Below are 23,583 nucleotides of genomic sequence, written 5' to 3' on the forward strand. Positions count from 1 at the left end.
TGGTTAAAATCATTAACCAAAGAAGGAGAGGGCAGTAGGTTAGGAGCAGAGCAGGTGCTTTGCTCAATTAGCCACACCTATTAATTTCAGTGGGTCTAACATTGGATACAACATTAACCTAGGTTCACTAATTTTAATGGCTCTGCTCTGAGTAAAAGTTAGTTGGATACAACCCACGACTGCCTCAGACTCAATCTTCAATTTGTGACCAGATTGGGAAAGACCCGTCTGAGGCAATGGAGGGCTAGCTGTAGATTAGCAAGACTAGGGTTGCCATATTCCCCAAAAGTGAAAATCTGGACAAAGTTCTTGAGCTTTTGGGGGGAACATGTCTCCACCAAAATTAAGTTTTTTGGATTTATAAAAATCCGCCTGGACGCCAATTTCAGAGCCCAATTCTGGGATATATAGCAGCCGTAAGGAAGACACAATGTCAGACTAGACTGTCCAACAATATTACATAATAAATTATTATTTGCTTATTATATTCGCAAACCACCTTTTCCTTCATGGAGCTCATCCATGGTTTTTTTCTCCCCATTTTATCCTCACAATGAAGTGATCTGGACCCTGAGATCATCATCTGAGGTCCTTCTTCACGTGCATCCCCCATGAGAGATCCAGAGTGTGGAAACAGGAGAAGGGGCCTTTGTGGAATGCTCTCCCCAAGAAGGCTCGCCTGGCGCCATCATTACTTATCTTTAGACTATACTTCTCTATAACCAGGCCTGTTGGAAGTGGGGCGGTGGTGATGTTTTTAAAGTATTTCTTGTTTTCCTCTTGGCTTTCATCTATCTATGTGGGGAGGTTGTCTGTCTGCCTGTTTGGTTCAGGTACGTAGCTGTGTTGGTCTGACACAGTCAAGAAAGATAGATAGATAGATGATAGATGATGATAGATGATGATAGATGATAGATAGATATAGATAGATAGATAGATAGATAGATATAGATAGATAGATAGATGATAGATAGATAGATAGATAGATAGATAGATAGATAGATAGATAATTGTCCAGTAGCACCTTAGAGACCAACTAAGTTTGTTCTTGGTATAAGCTTTTGTGTGCATGCACACTTTGGTATCTGAAGAAGTGTGCATGCACACAAAAACTTATACCAAGAACAAACTTAGTTGGTCTCTAAGGTATATATTTTGCCTGTTTGGTTGTAAGTCACTTTGGGTTACCCTGGGCAAGATAAAGCGAGTAACAAATTCAATAAATAATAATAACAACAACCCTGTGAGATATGTTAGGCTGAGAGGCGGTGACAGGCCCAAGCTTTGTGGCTGAGTGGGGATTTGAATCATGGATTTGAATCCTAGTCCAACACTTTAGCTGTTTCTCCACACAGCCTCTCAGCCTGTTCCTATGCATTAAAGCACATACAGTGGTACCTCTGGTTACGTACTTAATTCGTTCTGGAGGTCCGTTCTTAACCTGAAACTGTTCTTAACCTGAGGTACCACTTTAGCTAATGGGGCCTCCTGCTGCTGCCACGCCGCCAGAGCACGATTTCTGTTCTCATCCTGAAGCAAAGTTCTTAACCCGAGGTACTATTTCTGGGTTAGCGGAGTCTATAACCTGAAGAGTCTGTAACCTGAAGTGTATGTAACCCGAGGTACCACTGTACCTGATGATGGCCTTGACAGCAAATCGAACAACTGTGGAAAGCAGGAACAGCGGTGTGACCAGGATGTGGAAGAGCGACAACGACGCAAAGGCCTGGGCTGTAGTTGGTGGTTCCTCTTTAATATACGTGTACGTCACAAAGGTCTGTCATGTCAGGAAAAAGAGGGTGTTGGTTATGTTGCTTCGTGCAGAACAAGCAAGGCAAAGAATGTGTGAGACGAGAGGAGGGGGTTGGAATGCAATGTTCTTTGCATTTTAATGACAAACTATCTAATTTGGATAGATGGTTTTGGAACCAAATTTGGAACCATTTTGGAACCAATACGCAAAGTGAAACCAAATTTTATTCCTCAGGGATTCGCACTTCTCTGAATTTTGCACCCCAATTTTGCAACCAAAAGTGTATAAAAATGAGGGTCCTCTGAATCCAGTTTGCAAATCTGGATCGGACCCAATCCTGTCTTGACTGATCTGGACCCCTTCCAATCCATCCTGGATATTATTCTTATTGTGAGACTCTTTGATTTAGTTTATTTATTTATTTCATGAAATTTATAGACTGTAGAGAAAAACAACAACTCAGAAGAGGGTTTACGAAAAAGATAAAATAATATTATCACTTTAAAAACCACAACAATAATTTAAGACCTACAGGATGTCAAAACCACAGTAGACTGAAACAAACTAAAACTTATGCAAGTTTTCTAAACATCTGGGTAGGCTTGCCATTTAAGAATATCTTCAGCAGGATCTGAAAAGAATGAAGAGAAGGCAGCTGCCTGATATCAACAGGCAAGGAGTTCTCAGGGCTATTAAGTGAGATGCAAGTGCCATGGTTTTCAACATGGGGCACACGCCCCACAGTGGGGCAATTTGATTTTTAATGGGGGCAATTTGAGAATGAGTTATTTACAGTTAATGGCCTTTTAGGCTTCCTCCACATGAATAGGAGTTCACTTTTTGAACAATAAGAATTATATGTCACGGATGGGGGATGGATCAAAATTTTAGAGATGCTTAGGTGGGGCATGGCCAAAAAAAGGTTGGGAACCACTGTGTAAGTATCCTAAACAGGTAAATAGGTGTCCTGTTGCCACTGCTGCTGCTCCTGGACCACTGATACAAATACAGTGGTACCTTGGTTCTCAAACGCCTTGGTTCCCAAATGCCAAAAACCCAAAAGTAAGTGTTCCAGTTTTCGAACGTTTTTCGGAAGCCGAACATCCGATGCAACTGTCAGCTAATGTTTCCGGGGCACCTGCACCAATCAGAAGCCGTGTCTTGGTTTTCAAACATTTCAGATGTCAAACGGACTTCCGGAATGGATAAAGTTTGGCGCTTTTTAAAAAAAATTATTTTGCGTTTTTGTTTTTGAGGCATTTTTGGTTACTTTGTTATTGTGACTGTGTGGAACCCAGTTCAGCTACTGATTGATTGATTGATTGATTGATTGATTGTGTGGCTGCAAAAATGGATAAAAGCTCTCCATCCAAACAATGACTATAATCAGTGCAGGTATGAAAAGTATTGAATTTTAATTATTATCATCTACAATACTGTCATTTATTTTATAGTGCAGTACACTGATTATTATTGTATGGTCGGCGGTTCGAATCCCCACGGCGGGGTGAGCTCCCGTCTTCGGTCCCAGCTCCTGCCCACCTAGCAGTTCAAAAGCATCCTTAAAGTGCAAGTAGATAAATAGGTACCGCTTTATAGCGGGAAGGTAAACATCGTTCCGTGTGCTGCGCTGGTGCTGGCTCGCCAGAGCAGCTTCGTCACGCTGGCCACGTGACCCGGAAGTGTCTGCGGACGGCGCCGGCTCCTGGCCTCTAGAGTGAGATGAGCGCACAACCCTAGAGTCTGACAAGACTGGCCCGTATGGGCAGAGGTACCTTTACCTTTTTACATTGATTATTGCTTTCATCTTATGGATCAATGGTCTTGTTAGATAGTAAAATTCATGTTAAATTGCTGTTTTAGGGGTTGTTTTTAAAAGTCTGGAATGGGTTAATCAATTTTGCATTACTTTCTATGGGAAAGCGTGCCTTGTTTTTGGAACGCTTTGGTTTTGGAACAGATTAAATTTGAGAACCAAGGTACCACTGTAGAAATACAGGTAGGAGGTGTGCTTGGCAACACTTATCCCAGCCCTCACATAGCTTGGGAATATCTTTTGGAGGTTTTCCATTTTCTTCCAAGCAATTTCAGAAAAATCCTGAGCTAATCTCAGGACAATATTGTGTAGTAAGTGATTTGTCATCTCTAGTTAGAATCTTTCTCTGTAAGTTGTTGTCGATGACGATGATGTTTTACATCTGGGAACATTCAAGGGGACATCTGCCCTGCTGTCTGAAATAATACAATCTACCACCTAAAAAATCTAGCACTTCATTCTTCTGTATGTCTACAGCTAATTTAAAAGTTTGCTTAATAAACCACCCAACATTCACACACACTCCAAAAAATTAATTCTTACCGCAAGAACAGCTGCAATTGGTATAGCTGCATTCATAAAAACTGTGGAAACAAGCACAACCATAAATTATATACAGCAACATTTGTCAGTGTCTGAACTATACTATAGATGTTTGCTTTAAGATTATTTCCTGCCCAGACAACTCCTTAACTGGAGGTTGGGGGGGGGGGAGCTTTTCCTGTCAAATGAAAACATACTTGGAAATATTATGGTTTGTGTATTTTACTGAGCTGGGGAACATATTCCCGAAAGAATTGTCGGGTTGTATGCCACAGTTAAAAACGTTGGCTTGGTGAAGAAAAGGGAATTATTTAAATTGCTGAGGTTATGTTAACCTAAATCAAAGGCCATTAAAAAATAAACAAACTCTGCTATATCAGCTGCCCATAGATGCTGTGTGTGATTGTTAATGTAAACTAAGGGATGTCAACAAGCTTAATAAGGAAGGTTAGAAGATTATTTGGAGAGATCTTGTCATGCTTGTCCCAGGGTATGAGAAAGGCAACAGGAGGTCAGGAAATCATTTCCCCTCAGCCAAGTTTCATAAACTTGCAAGCTTCACAAGGCGTTTTTTTTCCATCTTGGAAGACAAAGAAAACGTAGAGATGCTGGAAGCTCATCTTGTGGGAAATGGGACCTGCTCTGCCGCATGTGATCTCTCTTCCGTCTCTCTGCTAAGGTTGGGAATGGAGAGGTGACTGAATCCTGGGAATGGCCAGAGGGAGAAAGACAATTGCCCCTGCAGGCCCTGGGGATAGCCTTCCCAGTCTTGTAAAATCCGGGTCAGAAGCCACATGCAGGAAGTATGATAATTCAATCATCTGCCTTGGAGCTCCCTAATCAGCTAAAATAATAATAATGTTTAACTGGCGGACCTAAAACTAGGAATGACCACCAATTACGATGAATGTCGGTCAAAGGGCGCTACTGAAATCATGGCCTGCCTGTTGGCTTCCCACAAACATCTGGGTGGTCGCTGTGGAAAGCAGGATACTGGACTAGAAGGGTCTTTTTTGATCTTATCCAGCTGGGCTCTTGTTACTTTGCAACATTTCACAGATGACAATGGAGACTCTGGTGGCTTGCAACCTCCAGGGCAGTTTGGTGCAGGTCTGTGCTGAAGGTGCCCATGGCCGTGGGCAGTTTTTGTGGCGCTACAAGACCATGAGAAGAGCCCACTTTTTGAAGCCAAAGATCAATCTATTCCAGCATCCTATTCTCACAGAGGCCAACCAGGTGCCTCTGGGTAGCTTACAAGAAGGTTCGGGGTGTTTACAGCACTCTTCCCACTTGTGATTTTCAGCAACTGGTATTCAGAAGCATGCGGCTTCCAACACTGGAGGTAAAATATAGCCCTTGTGGCTAGTAACCACTCTTTAAAAGCCAGCTCCATCTGGTACGCTGGCTGAGACCCTACCTGCCTGCCCACTGTCTCACCAGAGTGGTGCATGCTCTGGTTATCTCCCACTTGGACTACTGTAATGTGCTCTACGTGGAACTACCTTTGAAGGTGACCCAGAAACCACAACTACTCCAGAATGCGGCAGTTAGACTGGTGACTGGGAGCAACCGCTGAGACTATATAACACCAGTCTTGAAAGACCTAACATCAGCTCCCAGTACGTTTGCAAGCACAATTCAAAGTGTTGGTGCTGACCTTTAAAGCCCTAAATGGCCTCGGGCCAGTATACCTGAAGGAGCATCTCCACCTCCATCATTCAGCCCAGACACTGAAGTCCAGTGCTAAGGGCCTTCTGGCAGTTCCCTCATGGCAAGAAGTGAGGTTACAGGGAACAAGGCAGAGGACCTTCTCGGTAGTGGCGCCCACCCTATGAAACACACTCCCACCAGTTGTCAAGGAAATAAACAATTATACAACCTTTTGAAGACATCTGAAGACAGCTCTGTATAGGGAAGTTTAATGTTTTATTAAGTTTTTGTATATGCCGGGAGCAGCCCAGGGTGGCTGGGGCAACCCAGTTAGATGAGCGGCATACAAATAATAGAACGTTGTTGTTGTTGATAGCCATCACTACTGCTTGTGGGAACAATTTCCATAGTTTAACAAATAGCATAACTGGCAACCTGTTCTATCCACCCAAACAATAAGATATGGCAACATTTAAGTATGCCATGCATATACAGTGGTGCCCCGCAAGACGAATGCCTCACTAAACGAAAAACCCGCAAGACGAAAGTGTTTTCCGATTTTTAGCGGCTTCGCAAGATGAATTTCCCTATGGGCTTGCTTCACAAGACGAAAGCCCATAGGGAAATCTCCGGGGACAGCGGAGAAGCGCAGCGCGCCTTCTCCTCTGTTCCCGGACCTGTCCTGAAGGCTTGCGGTGGGAGGTCCGGGAACAGAGGAGAAGGCTGTTCTGAAGGCTGGCGGTGGGAAGAAAAGCCCTTCTCCCCCGCCAGCCTTCAGAAGAGTTCCCCGCAGGGCTCTCCAAGCTGCGGATAGCAGCCTGCTGCCCCTATCCGCAGCTTGGAGAGCCCTGCGGGGACGTCCTGCAGGGCTCCTCAAGCTGCGAATGTCTGCCCCGCGCGAGGGGCGCTCTGAAGAAGAGCGCCCCTCGCGCGGGGCAGCAGGCTGCTATCCGCAGCTTGGAGAGCCCTGCGGGGGAAGTCCTGCAGGGCTCCCCAAGCTGCGAATGTCTGCCCCGCACGAGGGGCGCTCTGAAGAAGAGTGCCCCTCGCGCGGGGCAGCAGGCTGCTATCCGCAGCTTGGAGAGCCCTGCGGGGAATTCCTGCAGGGCTCCCCAAGCTGCGAATGTCTGCCCCGTGCGAGGGGCGCTCTGAAGAAGAGCGCCCCTCGTGTGGGGCAGCAGGCTGCTATCTGCAGCTTGGAGAGCCCTGCGGGGAAGTCCTGCAGGGCTCCCCAAGCTGCGAATGCCTGCCCCGCGTGAGGGGTGCTCTTCTTCAGAAGAGCCTAGGCAGCCTAGGCAGCCCTGCGGGAACTCTTCTGAAGGCTGGCGGCGGGAGAAGGGCTTTTCTTCCCACCGCCAGCCTTCAGAAGGCTGTTCTGAAGGCTGGCGGTGGGGAGAAAAATCCTTCTCCCCCCGTCAGCCTTCAGAGGAGGTCCGGGGACAGACTGTCCCCGGACCTGGTCTGAAGACGGTCTCCCTAGGAACGCATTAATTGATTTTCAATGCATTCCTATGGGAAACCGTGCTTCGCAAGACGAAAAACTCGCAAGAAGAAAAAACTTGCGGAACGAATTAATTTCATCTTGCGAGGCACCACTGTGTGTGTGTATATATATATATATATATATATATGCTTTCGTAGATTTTCACGGGTACAGGAATGCAGGTTTTGGTGTCCTCGGGTGTCTTCCCGTGTAAAAGTTGGGGTGTCTAGGCGACGTTTCTCTCAAGTAATTCTCTCAAGTAATTAAGGAACAAAAGAAGAAAAGGCACACTAGCCTGGGAACTTCCTCTCTGCCCAGAACATTGGAGGCTAGACACCACACCCCCTCTACAGTATTTATAGGAACTCAAACATTGAGATCCCGCTCTGTTCCAGTAACAAGAAGCCGAAAGCACCAGCCTGAAGATGACGAGTGAGACCTCGTCGAAACGTCGCCTAGACACCCCAACTTTTACACGGGAAGACACCCGAGGACACCAAAACCTGCATATATATATATATATATATATATGCCTATTCCTGTATTTATTGCTGTGACTTTTGTATTTTATAGCATATGTAGCATGTGTGTGCTTTTTAAAAAGCATTTATTCTAATTTGTGCGCTGCTGTTTTTGCGTTTGTCTTTGGATAAAAAGGGAGGAGGATCAAACAACGAGATGGTGGCCTTCCAGCCAGCCTGCCACACTCAAGGATATATATACTTACTGGAGAGAGATGTGTAAAGCGCAAAGGTTTTGAGGCTCGTCAGCTCCTTCACCCTCGTTTCTTCTACGCTTCTGCAGAATATGTGCTCCCAGGCATACAGCTTTAAAAGCTTGATCCCTTTCAGTATTTCATTGGTTTTCTTCAGCCTCTCTGTGGAGTAATCCTTTCCATCGATTAAGGATGGGATGGAGGGAGAAAAGGGAAAAAGAACATTAAACTACCCATTAAAAAATATGCAAATAAATAATAAAAAACATTTTAGCAAACTATGGATCGTGCCAAACTGCAAAGTGAGGCCACAGGGTGGAGAGGGGAGAGACTGAGAGCCCATAATGTGTTGCTGATCGTCGAAACCATGGTTTGAAGATCAGCTTGAAACATCAGGAGCTGCCACATTTTCAAATCAGTTCAATAGTTTTTGATGCAAGAATTATGGTACAGTCAAACCTTGGTTGTCGAACGTAACCCATTCCGGAAGCCTGTTCAGCTTCCAAAAATGTTCACCAACTGAGGCACGGCTTCTGATTGGTTGCAGGAGCTTCCTGCACTCAAGCGGAAGCCGCGTCAGACGTTCAGCTTCCAAAAAACATTTGAAAACCAGAACATTTACTTCTGAGTTTTCGGCATTTGGGAGCCGAAACGTTCCAAAACAGAGGCGTTCGGGAGCCAATGTTTGACTGTAGTCAGTTATATCGCTGTTCCTTTGGTTGATCTGAAACCACTAAGTGCCCATCTAAACAAAGATGATGATGTTGATAATAATAATAATAATGTCTGGGGTTTGAAAGTCAAACCATGGTTAAGGCAGGATGCTGAGTTCAGACTTAACACCAAGACATAATTGACAGAAACTAAGGTTTGTGCATCAATAAAGAAACTGTGGCTTGTTGGTAATAAATAAACCACAGTTAAGCTGCTGGGCCGTCTTCACACACCATGCTAATCATGGTTTAACAAACCATGGGGTCCTACTCGAGGGTAGGACGAGTTCCTGACAGTATTATGGGGAAACAAAGCCACGAGTGTCAGCTTAGTTGTTAATAATAATAATAATAATAATAATAATAATAATAATGCTATTATTTATACTCCGCCCATCTGGCTGGGTTTCCCCAGCCACTCTGTTAAGCAACATAGAGCCATAGAGTTGTAGTGTTGGAAGGTCCCCATGGTCATCTAACCCAACCTCCTGAAATGTAGGAAGCTTTTGCCCAACCTGGGACTCGAACTCACGACCTTGAGGTTAAGAGTCTCATGCTCTGCCGACTGAGCTACGTCCAACAGCGTACAGTAGCCAGGCACAGAACTCCAGTGTGTTACCACTCCAGTCACGTGCTTTAAATAGCTGCCAAGTCTCGTGTAGAAAAACAACTTACAAGCGTGCTCTTCTGAGCCTCAGCCAACTTTGTCGCTATGAAATATTGTATTGGAGCCAGCAATACAATGACAGCAGCGCCAACCAAGGCACTCTGGCCAAGTAAGTTGTACAGCAGGATCACCCCCATGATAATCTACAAAAAAAGGGGGGGTGGAGGGAGAGAAGACTTAGGTAGGAAACATTGCCAGTTCTGTAGTTCAGTGCACAAACCTGTATGAGATGATCTAAAGGTGAAGCTGCCAAATTCAAAATATGCCACATAATGCTTAACTGTAAAGTGTGTGTAACAAAGGCTACTAAGTTATACTAAGTCAGACACGGGTGGCGCTGTGGTCTAAACCACTGAGCCTCTTGGGCTTGCCGATCAGAAGGTCGGTGGTTCGAATCCCCATGACGGGGTGAGTTCCTGTTGTTCTGTCCCAGCTCCTGCCAACCTAGCAGTTCGAAAGCACGCCAGTGCAAGTAGATAAATAGGTACTGCTGTGGCGTGAAGATGAATGGTGTTTCCATGAGCTTTGGTTTTCGTCACGGTGTTCCATTGTGCCAGAAGTGGTTTAGTCCTGCTGGCCACATGACCCAAAAAGCTGTCTGTGGACAAACGCCGGCTCCCTCGGCCTGAAAGCGAGATGAACGCCACAATCCCATAGTCACCTTGACTGGACTTAACCGTCCATGGGTCCTTTACCTTTACCTTACCTTACTAATGTATGTTCACTCCATACATTTAAAGCACTATGATACTGCTTTAAACAACCATGGCTTCCCCCAAAGGATTCTGGGAGCTGAAGTTTAAGGGTGCTGAAAGCTGTTAGGTCCTTGTCCCCTCCGCCCAGAGCTACGATTCCCCAAATTCCCTGTAAAGAGGGATTTATTGTTAGGCCACTTGTTAGTTAGGAATTGCAGTTCTACGAGGGGAATAGGAGCCTCAAAACAACTCTCAGCTCCCTTCACATAAGACAGCTCCCAGAATTCTTTGGGGGAAGCCATGACAGTTTTACGTGGTATTGTAGTGTTTTGAATGTATGGGGTAAATGTGGCTGTAGTATTGATTACTCTGCCTTGTGGTGGCTATCCGAGATCTCTGGCAGAGGAGGTTTCTCCCCACCCTGCTACCTGAAATTCCTCAGCCATTCTGGGCAGCTTCAAATCAAGTGTTAAAAACAATACAGCATTAAATATTAAAAACTTCCCTAAACAGGGCTGCCTTCAGATGTCTTTTAAAGAGAAGAAAGCTGCTTATTTCCACATCTGAAGGGAGAGTGTTCTACAGGGCGGGCGCCACTACTGAGAAGGCCCTCTGTCTGGTTCCCTGTAACCTCACTTCTCGTAATGAGGGAACCACCAGAAGGCCCTCGGCGCTGGACCTCAGCGTCCGGGCTGAACGATGGAGGTGGAGATGCTCCTTCAGGTATACTGGGCCGAGGCCATTTAGGGCTTTAAAGGTCAGCACCAACACTTTGAATTGTGCTCGGAAACGTACTGGGAGCCAATGCAGATCTCTCAGGACCGGTGTTATGTGGTCCCGGCGGCCGCCCCCAGTCACCAGTCTAGCTGCCGCATTCTGGATTAATTGCATTTTCTGGGTCACCTTCAAAGGTAGCCCCACGTAGAGCGCATTCAGTAATCCAAGCGGGAGGTAACCAGAGCATGCACCACTCTGGCAAGGCAGTCCGCAGGCAGGTAGGGTCTCAGCCTGCGTACCAGGTGGAGCTGATAGACAGCCGTCCTGGATACAGAATTAACCTGCACTTCCATGGACAGCTGTGAGTCCAAAATGACTCCCAGGTTGTGCACCTGGTCCTTCAGGGGCACAGTTACCCAATTCAGGACCAGGGAGTCCCCCACACCCACCTGCCCCCTGTCCCCCAAAAACAGTACTTCTGTCTTGTCAGGATTCAATCTCAATCTGTTAGCCGCCATCCATCCTCCAACCACCTCCTGGCACTCACACAGGACCTTCACCGCCTTCACTGGTTCTGATTTAAAAGAGAGGTAGAGCTGGGTATCATCCACATACTGATGAACACCCAGCCCAAAGCCCCTGATGATCTCTCCCAGCAGCTTCATATAGAAATTAAAAAGCATGGGGGAGAGGACGGAACCCTGAGGCACCCCACAAGTGAGAGCCCAGGGGTCTGAACACTAATCCCCCAACACCACTTTCTGGACACAGCCCAGGAGAAAGGAGTGGAACCACTGTATAACAGTGCCCCCAGCTCCCAGCCCCTCTAGACGGTCCAGAAGCATGTTATGGTCGATGGTATCAAAGGCCGCTGGAACTCCCTGCCATTTGACACCAGACAGATGCCTTTGCAGCACCTGCTTAAGACATTTTTGCCTAGGCAACCTATCTGGACACATAGATGCTGATGTCTCTTTAATCTCTTTTCAGTTTTCTGTTGGTTTTAATTGCTTCTTAAAAAATATTTTCAATTACTTAGTTTTAACGAAATAAAAAAATTGTCCAGGAGCACCTTAGAGACCAACTAAGTTTGTTCTTGGTCTAAGGTTTCATGTGCATGCATACTTCTTCAGATTTTTTGACTTTAACTATTCTTATTTATCATTTTAATGACCCAGATTCAACGTTCCCTGGCCACCAGTACAAGGGCTGTTGTGCTAGCCTAAGGGGCAATAATGGGATGCGGGTGGCGCTGTGGGTTAAACCACAGAGCCTAGGACTTGCCGATCAGAAGGTTGACGGTTCGAATCCCCGTGACAGGGTGAGCTCCCGTTGCTCGGTCCCTGCTCCTGCCAACCTAGCAGTTCAAAAGCACATCAAAGTGCAAGTAGATAAATAGGTACCGCTCCGGCAGGAAGGTAAACAACATTTCCGTGCGCTGCTCTGGTTCGCCAGAAACGGCTTAGTCATGCTGGCCACATGACCCGGAAGCTGTACGCTGGCTCCCTCGGCCAATAAAGCGAGATGAGCGCCGCAACCCCAGAGTCGGCCATGAATGAATCTAAATGGTCAGGGGTCCCTTTACCTTTAAGGGGCAATAATAACAGTTGTGCAATATGAAACCAAGTGCAATGGTTGTGTTAGCAGAAGCGGGATGTGCAACCTGTTGCGAGGACCATGCTAGCTCCTGGCACGTTCTCTTGTGCAAACCATTCCACTAGCACAAGTACACTGCTAAAGGACTTTAACATAGTGCTGCATTTAATTCCTCCCTGTATTTCATGTAAGCAGCACAGATGTTTCGTTACAATCAAGCTGTATACGAGTTTTGCCAAATCCAGCAAAATTAAGAGTCGTGCATGATGAGAGTTGTAGACAAGCAACATCTGGAGGGGCATGGCAGTCTCATCCTCTGCTTTAACTGGTGATGCCAAGAATTGAACCCAGAAGCATCTCCATCCATCCATGTGCTCTAACCCTGAGCTTTGGTCCCTCCCTTAAGGCTCCGTCATTCTTTAAGATTCAGTAAAGTTGTGTGGGTGTGGTTTTTTGCAATGAATGAAATGAAATCTGTTGCGTCTTCCAAAAATCAGTCCCTTACTTCGATGCTCTACCTGAACGGGCATAGCCCATAGGTTGGGACACAGGAAAAGGAACCACATCAGTTGATTAGTTTCGATGGCGACCAAGTTATTGATCTGTCCCAGAGTCATCTCTCCCATGGACAGGTTGGATGTGGAAAGTCTCAGCATCTTATTATAGATCATTGCCTGTGGAAAGAAGCAGGGCAAAATGTTGGTGGGTAGTATACATTCCTTTTCTCTAAATTATTATTATTTGTTTGCATATTTAATGAAGGAAAAAAGGAGGAGAAAAACATTTAAGACCATAAAGTGAAAAAATAGTATTTAAATGATACTGAGATGTCAGGGACTGTACTGAGGAGGGCTTCACTGAGGAAGAATGGTGGGAGCCACCCTCTCTCCCTGATCCTGATCCTGAATCTTCCCAGGAGCAGGAGGACAGTATAGATTTAGAACAGTGGTTTGCAGAGGGGCATAGTTCAGAAGGCAGAAGCTGGGAAATACTGGATGGGGAATAGCCAGCAGAAGAAACACCGGAAGAGAGAGAGTTAACAGATTCACAGTCTCTGGATAGCATCCACCCCCCCCCCTTCTCCGAAGTCTCGAAGAGCTCAGGAAGTATCAGAACGGTAAAACGCAGAGGGTACAAGCTCAGATTATAAGACGTAGGAGTGACATGGATTAATAGGGACAGAGGGGGGAGTATCCCTTAATTGGGAGCACCGCCATTTCTAGGAGACGGGTTCTTTGTCCTCTTGCTGTGATTATTAAAGATTCTAACTAGTAAGGCATTCCTTTCATTTGATCTCTTATCTACTGCCACGGGGGGAGGAAGCCAATTCCCCGAAGCCTGACATGAGACTAACAACAACAACAAAAAGACCATCATCAATTCACAATCTAAACACAATAACCATCAGTATTGTATTTAGTTAAATGTGTAAGTAGAAAGAAGCCCTCCAAACGTCCAGAGAAATATCCACACAAAATTGAAATATGTTCAAATGTAGCAAGGGCTGCCTGGAATAGATAGTGGGTATTGCTGTATAAATCTCTAAGCAACCATAAGGGCTCATAAAATCCACTTTTGACGTCCTGCCATTAACCCCCATACTACAGGAATAAAGTACCATGATCCCTAGGGATGTGCTCCACAAGGAGCTGGCTCAAGGCCCGAGGCCCATTGGCAGACCAACATTACACCACAAAGATGTCTGCAAACAAGACATGAAGGTTAGCAACATCAACTTCGCTGTTTGGGTATCTCTTACAGATGACCACAGCGCCTGGAGGCAGTCAGATGGTGTATCCAAATCAGTGACCAGAGCAGGAATCAGGGGCAGATTTGGGGAGTGCTGCTGATTCGGTCACACTAGGCATGGAACCTTGGGGCGCTGAAGGAGCGCCGTAACTCTGCTTTATGATGGAGCATGAGAGACAGGGGGGCGTCGAATTTCGGCCTCATTTGCGGGTGGGGAGAAACCTTCGCTTCCCTCAGCATCCATCTGTAGGGGGCAAATGTCACAAGAGTCTGGGAGGGGGTTCATTACAGTTTGATGAATTGTGGGTGTGTTTTTTGTACCCCTCTTTCTTTCTTTTCAATCCAGAACAATAAAAAAAGATTTGCCGCTGCTTCAGGCTGAGGTTCCTCTCCTCAGAACAGCCTTGCAGCATTTCTGGGCCAGACTGAGCATGGGAACGATGTTTCATTTTGATGCAGTGGCATTCCTACGGCCCAGGAATGTGACAGGGCTCCTCTGAAGAGGAAGTGCGCCAAAGCTTATAAAAAGAAAAAGAAAAAAATACCACTCGCAGCCACCTCATAAAAATGTAAGTGAATCTGAAAGTAGTGCAAGTTACATTCTCTCATTGCCCCTGAAAGTCGACAATATCCCCGCCCCCCAATCTTTGTGGGGGACAAAATGTTGTTTGAAGGTGGGGTGGCGGCTAAGGGATGGGGAGACTTCTGCCCAGTTCAATTTTAAAAGCCTGGTACCACTTGGTAGGACAGACCTATATAGCTGGCTCCATGCTTCAAATCAGGCATCCCCAGCTGGTTTTGGACTACAACTTCCATCATCCCTTGCTAACAGGACCAGTGGTCAAGGATGATGGGAATTGTAGTCCCAAAACATCTGGAGGGCCGGACTTGGGGATGCCGGATTCAAATATTATTTCTTTAAAATCTCTATCCTGTCATTCCTCCCAAAGGAGCCCAAGGTATAAAATACCCAAACACCAAAACAGTAAATGTTTTTTAAAAGCCTACAAACTTATGAAAACATATTTTAAAGCAGTTAATGTTGTCAAGATTGCCAGACAATGTCTTTTAGTCCTCAAGTGCCTGAGTGAACAGTCATGTTTTATAATTTCTCTGGAATGTTATTAATGAGAGAGCAGGATGCATCTTACAGAGGAGGGCATCCTATTAACAAGGAGCCACCACCAAGAAGGCTCTGTCGTGTGTCAATGCCAACCGGGCAGCAGCCAGCAATGGCACTATGATGGAAGAAGGATGGGATGAAGCAAGATGTAAGCAGGTCTTTTGCCTCTGCTATCAGGTACAAAGGACACTGGAGAGACTCCTTAATGCCATCCAAACAGCCAAACACTTTTTATCTAATCTGCCCCAATCCTCCTGGTCCAATTAGTCCAAAGTGTGGATAATTTGAAGCCTTGACCAAGCCATTTCACAGCCTGTGGAGTAATGTCTTTATTTACCAGCAAAGCTCCTCGTAGATTGATGCCTGTTTCTATGGTAACATAGTAGGAGGCCTGGAGAAAGGTCCTTTGCAGGATGAGGGCCAGGAAAAGGAGAACTGCCAGGACATAGGCGGTTTTGAGGAAATTGGCTGAAGTGAGGAACGGATCTGTAGAATTCTACGGAGCAAAATGGAAGAGATTGTTTCAACTAAGAGATAATATTGGAGGTCTAACCGAACAGCAAGAAAATGAAAAATAATAATAATCAGGGCTGTCCCTCAATTATAGAAGGCCTAAGGCAATTAACCTGGAAAAATGCATAAACGTGAATGTGAATAAACAATAATTGCTAAGAAAAAAGCATTGTTTCTTTGTTTAAACAAACCACAATTTTTCTCTAAAGTATCAAAAAGAGGAAGTACAGTTAAAAATAAGAAGACTAAAATAATTCTGGAGTCTCTGATAAACAATAGTTTGTTGGTTGAAGAAACACACATCTTCCTTCCCGCTGTTTCATTCATGATTTGTTAAACCATAGTTTCCTGTGACATATGAATTAGGAAGCTTTTGGTATAAGTGCTTCTTACAAACCAGGCTATCAAATGTCTCAACTTGGTCTGTTTAAAAAGAAAAAGCCTATTCAAATGATGCTTTGACACACAAACACACACGCCCATCACCTAAATTTTAGGTCCAATAAACAATAACCAACTGAGGACCAACAAGCTATCTCCCTAAAAAACATACTCTAATTTTACTTACTCTAACTGGGTAAATAGCTCCAGAGGTTAAGGCAGTGTAGTTTGCAGACGTTGCATTGGTCATGAGAATGTCGTCTTCAGTCTCCTTAGAAAAACTGATAACGATGCCGGAAATACAGAGCGGTCCAGCAAACCCCAGCAGGTCGGCTAAGTAACGGAACGTACTGCTCAGAAGGATTGGCCGCCCGAAGGCGCGATACATGGCAAGCCAGATGGAAGGCTTGCGGTTTGGCTTGTCCTCCACCTTTTTCTGAGAAAGAAATAATAATAATAATAATAATAATAATAATAATAATAATAATAATAATAATAATTTATTTATACCCCGCCCATCTGGCTAAGTTTCCACTGCCACTCTGGGCGGTTTCCAATCGAGTGTTAAAAACAATACAGCATTAAATAGGGTGGATGCAAATTTTCAAAATAAATAAAACTTTTTTTTCCTTGCGAGGATGCTGCTCTCTTCTAAAAATAAATCAACTTACATGAAACGACCCGAACAGAAGCATGTTTGTCCTACAATCAATCTCTAAAACTGAATCGATACAGGGTACGTTGAGGTAAAGGGGCTTTTCTACGTAAACGAAGAACCAGCATATCCCCAAATATGGATATTCACATTCTGTCCGATTTGCACCATTCCTTTAGGAAAAATGGAGTGGCAACTATCCTTTGGAAACAGGACTCACAGAAATTGGAGCTGACGGTCCCTCAAAATCATCCCACATGGAGATTGTGCTGAAGGCACTCCCTATTCATTATTCTTGGTTTGACTTCGGATCCTTTTAGTTTGGTTTATTGTTCATTTGATACCCCCCACCCACCCCACCCTCTAATCTGCCTTGAAACTCTTCTTGGATTAAATGTGACATATAACTTTAGAAAATAGCCAACTAAATAAAAATAGAATTATTACCGCTGCTATTATAGTAACAGATCTTTGGTAGATTGCTTTGACATAGGACCATGAACCTGAGGCTGACAAGAGTTATTCTCACCACAAAATTGTGTCTGAGATAATTTAACAGACTCATGTTCAGCATCTTTCGCTGAAGCACGATAAAAGGCTTTGGGGGAGGACAGACTCCTACATTCTCCAAAGGGATGGAATGCACTCAAGGCCAGCTCTGTCCCATTTTATACAGGAACAGTTTGGCTTAATCCTTCTCTCCTCAGAAACCTTATAAGCCAGCTATGCATGAGTAACAGCTAGCAAGATCGCTGAAATTTAAGTCTATGGTGCCAGCGTAAACAATGGCAAAAGGTAGCAGCTGCCTCAGGCCTCCAGATGTAGATTAACTTTTGGAACTTTCCTAAATTTGCCTGTAGTTCCTTTTTCAAAGCAGGTGTGGCAAGGATTGGATATGAAAAGCATGCAATCTACCCCCAAGCTTAGGCATTTTGGGGCACCGTGGGACCCCAAAACAGGATGTCCCGATTTTATCAGGACAGTTGAGCGGTATGCAATGGCCATCTGACCTCTGTTCAAAAATCTCTGGTGAAGGATCCGATGGAGATGAATTCGGCTGGATCAATGGGAGAAATTATGGAAATGTGATATTAAATTTATGGCATGTTACACAATCAGAGAAAATTTGATGAAAATGGTGTACCAATGGTACTTAACTCTGCTAAAATTGGCTAAAATTTGCAAACTAAAATCAAATACCTGTTGGAGATGCAAGAAAGAAATAGGAACAATGTTTCATATGTGGTGGGAATGCCAACCTATTAAACAGTTTTGGAATGAAATATATGAAGAAATCAAAAAGATGTTTAAAATATCTTTTAGTAAAAACCCGGAGGCATTCCTTTTAGGTATAATCACAAACGATATTCCTGACAATCAAAGGAAAGTATTCCTCTATGTGACAACAGCTGCCAGGATGCTCATAGCAACAAATTGGAAAGGGAGAAAAATTCCATCAATGAAAGAATGGCAAATTAAATTTTGTGAATATATAAATCTGACAAGACTCACAGCATTCATAAGGGGACAATCGGACCAAAAAATATTACAAGAATGGGGATGTGCTAAAGAGTATATGAAAAAACATTGTTCTGGAGTAAGTATATCGGTATCTAACGAATGAAGCTTTGCATAGTTAAAGAAACAGAAAAATGGTGCAAAATGTATAAAGATAGAGATAATCTACATTAGACACAACAATTTAGAAAGAGTAAAAATTTCGAGGTCTTAGAACAAAGGAAGGAAGTCAATATGTGTATACGTACGTAACGATCAGAATGATGATATGGATTTATTTGTAGATGTGTTTTGTTTTGTGTTTGTTTTTTCTGGTGTTTTGTGTTTTGTTTTGTTTTTGCTTGTTTGTAGTGCTTTATTTTGGATTCAATGTTTGTAATTTTTGTTGTAATTTTGCATTGAAAATAAAAAATTAAAATTTAAAAAAAGGAAGATGAATGAACTTGGATGGCTTTCAAAGTGGGTTAGACAAATTACTGGAAGGTAAGATTGCATCAAGGGACGCGGGTGGCGCTGTGGGTTAAACCACAGAGCCTAGGACTTGCCGATCAGAAGGCCGGCAGTTCGAATCCCCGCGACGGGGTGAGCTCCCGTTGCTCAGTCCCAGCTCCTGCCAACCTAGCAGTTCGAAAGCATGTCAAAGTGCAAGTAGATAAATAGGTACCACTCCAGCGGGAAGGTAAACGGCGTTTCCATGTGCTTCTCTGGTTCGCCAGAAGCAGCTTAGTCATGCTGGCCACATGACCTGTACACCGGCTCCCTTGGTCAATAAAGCGAGATGAGCGCCGCAACCCCAGAGTCGGTCACGACTGGACCTAATGGTCAGGGTACCTTTACCTTTACCTTTTAAGATTGCATCAGTTGGCTAACAGCCACAATGGCTGTGTTCGACCTCAACTAATGGAGGCATTATAGGAATCAAAAGCAGAGCGAGTGGCTGTCACAATCAGGTTCTCTTCCCGCTCAGGAAGTTACCTTTTGCTCCTCATACGCATCTTTCAAGCGGACGTAGTTTGTAAGGGCTCGCATGGCGATCGGCAGTTTCCCAATTGCCTTCAGGTCAATAGGCTTCCTGTGAGCTGATATGATAAGCGTGTTCATCCACCAGTAGGTTGCTTTGGAGAGCAAGTTGACAAAGGGCTGCAGGAACCTCACACCCAGATCCTGAAGATCTTCAGGAGGCTTCACTTTCTGAGGGTCTGTGAAAAACACATATTTCTGGGGATAAAAACAACAAAGAACAAGTTGAGTGGCAGGTGATTTTTAAAATGTTTTTCCTCCCCATTTCTTTTATTTATTTATTTTATTTATATACAATGGTACCTCGGGTTACATACGCTTCAGGTTACATACACTTCAGGTTACAGACTCCGCTAACCCAGAAATAGTACCACGGGTTAAGAACTTTGCTTCAGGATGAGAACAGATATCACGCAGCAGCAGTGGGAGGCCCCATTAGCTAAAGTGGTGCTTCAGGTTAAGAACAGTTTCAGGTTAAGAACAGACCTCCAGAACGAATTAAGTACTTAACCTGAGGTACCACCCAAGAAGCACAGGGATTATTCCCCCATATGGGGTAGATCCACATGTACATATTTGTAACTATGTCTGCCTTCAGGAATCCAACTGTGAACTGATGTGAGTAAACTTTTTTATTGACTTTGAATAAGATTGTGGCATCTTTATTCTTTTAAGGGGGATTTAAGGGAACTGACCAGGAGCGTACAATTCAATCTGAGACAGACTGAATTGTATAATAGTGAGAAGCTCACATGATCTAGCAACCAGCTATCTGCTGTGCATGTAAAAAGGGGAATGTAACTCTGCTAAGTAAATGAACTTGCTAGCGTAAATTAGGAAGGATATGAATTAACAATATATCCTCTCCTGCCACTCTGAACATTTCCACAGCAGAGACCTGCAGAGGGGCTACACAAGAAGAAGTTCCTATAGGGCAGGTTTTCCCAAACTTGGGTCTCCAGGTGGTTTTGGACTACAAGTCCCATCAACCCTAGCTAGCAATCAGCTGGAAACCCAAGTTTGGGAAACATTGCTATAGCGCATGGGAAGTGGGGAGGTTGATATATACCCTAATTCAAAGCCAGTGCATGATGCACCTTTTTTGTGTGCTTTTTACACAGGGTCCTAAATCTGTAAGCCAGCATTGCAAAACAAACACTCCAAGAGCTGGGCGATGATGGTAGTGATTGACTTCAGCAAGGGCTAAACTCCTCCACTCCACTGGCCAGTGGCTGGTGGATAACACAGCAAAGTTATATAAAGTCTGGAATCTATGCCAAGCGGAACACACCCTGACACGGATGACGTTGATCTCCACTGCCATCAATAACCCATAGAGCACAACCATCAGTCCGGTGATGCAGAAACGCAGCTGCTGAAAGCTGAACCCATCTTGGCAATATCTGACCAGCTTGATAGTTTTGGTTACAAAGGCCATGACCCAGTACAGAAACAGAGCTGCGAAATAGAGGAAGAAATAACACTTAGTTATACATAGGTATCTCTAATCTATTAATCAATCTGTCCAGAGTCTGCTGAGGATATAACCACTTTAAAAACAGAGGTTATGGAAACAGTGTGTTGTTTCCAATGTTTTTCTTCTTCTTTGGCAATTGTCTTCCATAAACACGGTTTTAACAATGAGTCTGTAAGTGACTGTGGAGGCCAATTCTGGATCCACACATTCTTCCACAGTGGGGACATAGGCTTCTGGGCAGGAGTTGATCACGGTGTGGATTTGCCAAGCATGCCTTCCTCTTAGCACATTTCTCCCTTGTGACCTGAGTTCAAGTGTCTTCAAAGCCCATGACACCTTTGGTAAAAGCTGTTCTCCAACTAGAGCGCTTGCAGGCCAGTGTTTCCCAGTTGACAGTGTTTATACTACATTTTTTTTAGATTTGCCTTGAGACAGACTTTAAACCTCTTTTGTTGACCACCAGCATTACGCTTTCCATTTTAGCCATACTCAAAGTAGGCTCAGCAATCTTAATGGACGTGGCTAACTTAAGTCCATTAATTTTGATGGGTCTACTCTGAGTCGGATACAATCCACTAGAGACAACTGAACAAGGCTGACATATAATAGGCATCTAAAGATTGCTATCCTAAATCTACAAGCCCTTTTCTCAATGCACTGGTGTCTTCTGCTCTGTGGGATGTACACAGCCTCTCTAGCTGTTGTGTCTCTGCCATGCATTCCCACAGAGGGAAAGCACACGTGTGTCTCATTTTATTCCTCACAGCACAAATATTTATTTATCAGCAGGGAATCCAGCATGGCTTAGGTTGCACCAGTTTGCTCAAAAAGCTCAGTGAACAGAGAAGTGTGTGCTTTTTTAAAACAAAAACAAAAAACCAACTGCTTACCCAGAAGTAGTTTTGGAAAATTTGAGGTCTCAATATTGTGGTAATAAACGATGGATGTTGTCGCTGCTACAAATCCCATTATAGCAGGGAGGAAAAGATGTAGGTGGCGAGACTTCAACTGTCTGCAAGGGAACAAGGGTGATGTCAAAAATGTGACTGGATTGCCAAGTATCGAGTTCAGGCAGATAAACTATAAAGTTCAGAAGCCCCTGTTCAAATCTCACCCCTGTGAAAGATTCACTAGCCAGCCTTGGGCACTAAGCCTACACCACAAGACTGGCTCTAGATGTTGTTTTGTAAAGTGCTTTGAGGTGGGTTTTTGTTTGTTTTTTATGATCACGTGGCTATATAAATTTAATGGCATAAATAAAACAAATCTCAACAGGCTCAGGCAGCATGGTCAATGGTCAGGGGACATAAGAGTTGTGGTTCAACAACTTTTGGAAGCCACAAGGTTGGGGAAGCTTGGAGTAGGATATTGCTAAAAAGCACATGGGAAGATGGTAGAAAGCGAGGATATTAGGATAATATGAGCTTTAGCCCAATGGCCCACCTAGACCAGCATCCTGTGGCCAGCCAGATGTCTGTAGGAAACCTGGAAGCAGGATGTGAGCTCAAGAGCATTCCCCCTATGATGTGGTCTCCAACAACTAGAATTCAGAAACGCTTAATGCCTTTGACTGTATAGGCCAGGGGTCGGCAACCTAAGGCCCATGGGCCACAAGCAGCCCATGGGGGTCGTTTAACCAGCCCATGGACCCCCACTGCCCACTCAGGGACCCCCGCCACCTGCTCGGTTGGCTCCTGTGCACCACGCTAAACCAACATGGAGCAGAGTGGGGACCGCCTTCCACGACGCTGGCCGGCTTCCCATTGACTGCAGGAAGCTCCTGCAGTCAATGGGAAGCTGTGCATGCTTCTTCTGCCCCGGAAGGAGCGCCGGAAATAGTGTTTGTGCATGCATGCACACACATGCACGCACACACCGCGGCATCTTAAGACCGTGAACTGGCCCAAGCCACAAAAACTTTGCCAACCCCTGGTGCAGCCATGGCTAGCAGCCACTGATAGGATAAAGCTCTAAGTTTTCCATTTCTTGGCTGTATTCTACTAGGCAGTCCAAAGATAATTGTGGGAGACCTCCAGACCGTCCCTGTTTCGGAGTGAGATTCAATCACACACTGTACCAGCAACTTCAAGTTGAGCAATAAATGCTGATACGGAGCTGTTGCGCAACAAACCGCCTTTTTGCAATAAGGAAAGTGGTGGGAAACGCATCGGAAAACATGAGACAGCACTTGCTTTGACGCAGCGTTGCCCAGAAAACAAACCAGTGTGAACAAATAGTTGACGTTGTCTCATCTCCCTGCAAACAAAAGCGGGATGGATGCTGGCCTAGAAACTCCCGCTGTTTCAAGAGGGAGACGAACAACAGCAAGGAAAGTGAAATGTTCCACCTGCTGCTGGCATTTTTGTCTCAGTGTCTGTTGCAGCCGGGGAAAGTTAAATAGAACGGCAATGCCTTTTCCCTTTAGGAAGCAAAGAAGAAAGAGCAATCCTTTGGGAAATGCTATGAGCTTGGTGTTACACAAGTAGCAAGGGATTTTTTCCCTCCCACTCTGTAAGAACGTAAGAGCCTGCAAGATCAGGTGAGTGGCCCACCATAGATCAGTATCCTGTTCTGACAGTGGCCAACTTGATGCCAGTGGCAAACCCACAAGCAGGGGCGGAGGAAGGGGGTGTGGTGGGGGCAGGTGGACCCAGGTGTCACCACTGAGGGGGGGTGACAAAATGCCAGGCGGCACTCACCATGGAGCCTGCAGCACGCCTGAGCTACACGTCTCTCCTGGGAGTGACATGGTGGCTTGGGGACCCGTAGGCTCCACGCTGCCCCAAACGGTCCACCCGT

At 44.9% G+C, this 23,583-nt stretch overlaps 1 protein-coding gene across 17 annotated transcripts in view; it reads right to left on the reverse strand.

The window, feature by feature from the left end:
* Window positions 1-23,583, reverse strand: part of ABCC9 (ATP binding cassette subfamily C member 9) — an 88,251-nt gene that overhangs the window by 57,099 nt on the left and 7,569 nt on the right. For all 17 annotated transcript variants that reach the window (XR_014555554.1, XR_014555555.1, XM_083699845.1 and 14 more), the window contains 10 exons: window positions 21,675-21,796; window positions 20,599-20,765; window positions 19,263-19,505; window positions 16,302-16,550; window positions 15,558-15,716; window positions 12,867-13,022; window positions 9,349-9,483; window positions 7,973-8,135; window positions 4,113-4,153; window positions 1,635-1,777 (listed from right to left, as the gene is read on the reverse strand). Coding sequence is in view for 15 of the 17 variants with exons in the window: in XM_083699845.1 (XP_083555971.1) it covers window positions 1,635-1,777; window positions 4,113-4,153; window positions 7,973-8,135; window positions 9,349-9,483; window positions 12,867-13,022; window positions 15,558-15,716; window positions 16,302-16,550; window positions 19,263-19,505; window positions 20,599-20,765; window positions 21,675-21,796 (1,578 nt within the window). In the remaining 2 variants the exon portion in view is untranslated. The remainder of the gene's footprint in view (window positions 1-1,634; window positions 1,778-4,112; window positions 4,154-7,972; window positions 8,136-9,348; window positions 9,484-12,866; window positions 13,023-15,557; window positions 15,717-16,301; window positions 16,551-19,262; window positions 19,506-20,598; window positions 20,766-21,674; window positions 21,797-23,583) is intronic.

This window comes from Podarcis gaigeae, assembly GCF_964106915.1.
Source record: "Podarcis gaigeae genome assembly, chromosome: 10".
NCBI classification, from domain to species: domain Eukaryota; kingdom Metazoa; phylum Chordata; class Lepidosauria; order Squamata; family Lacertidae; genus Podarcis; species Podarcis gaigeae.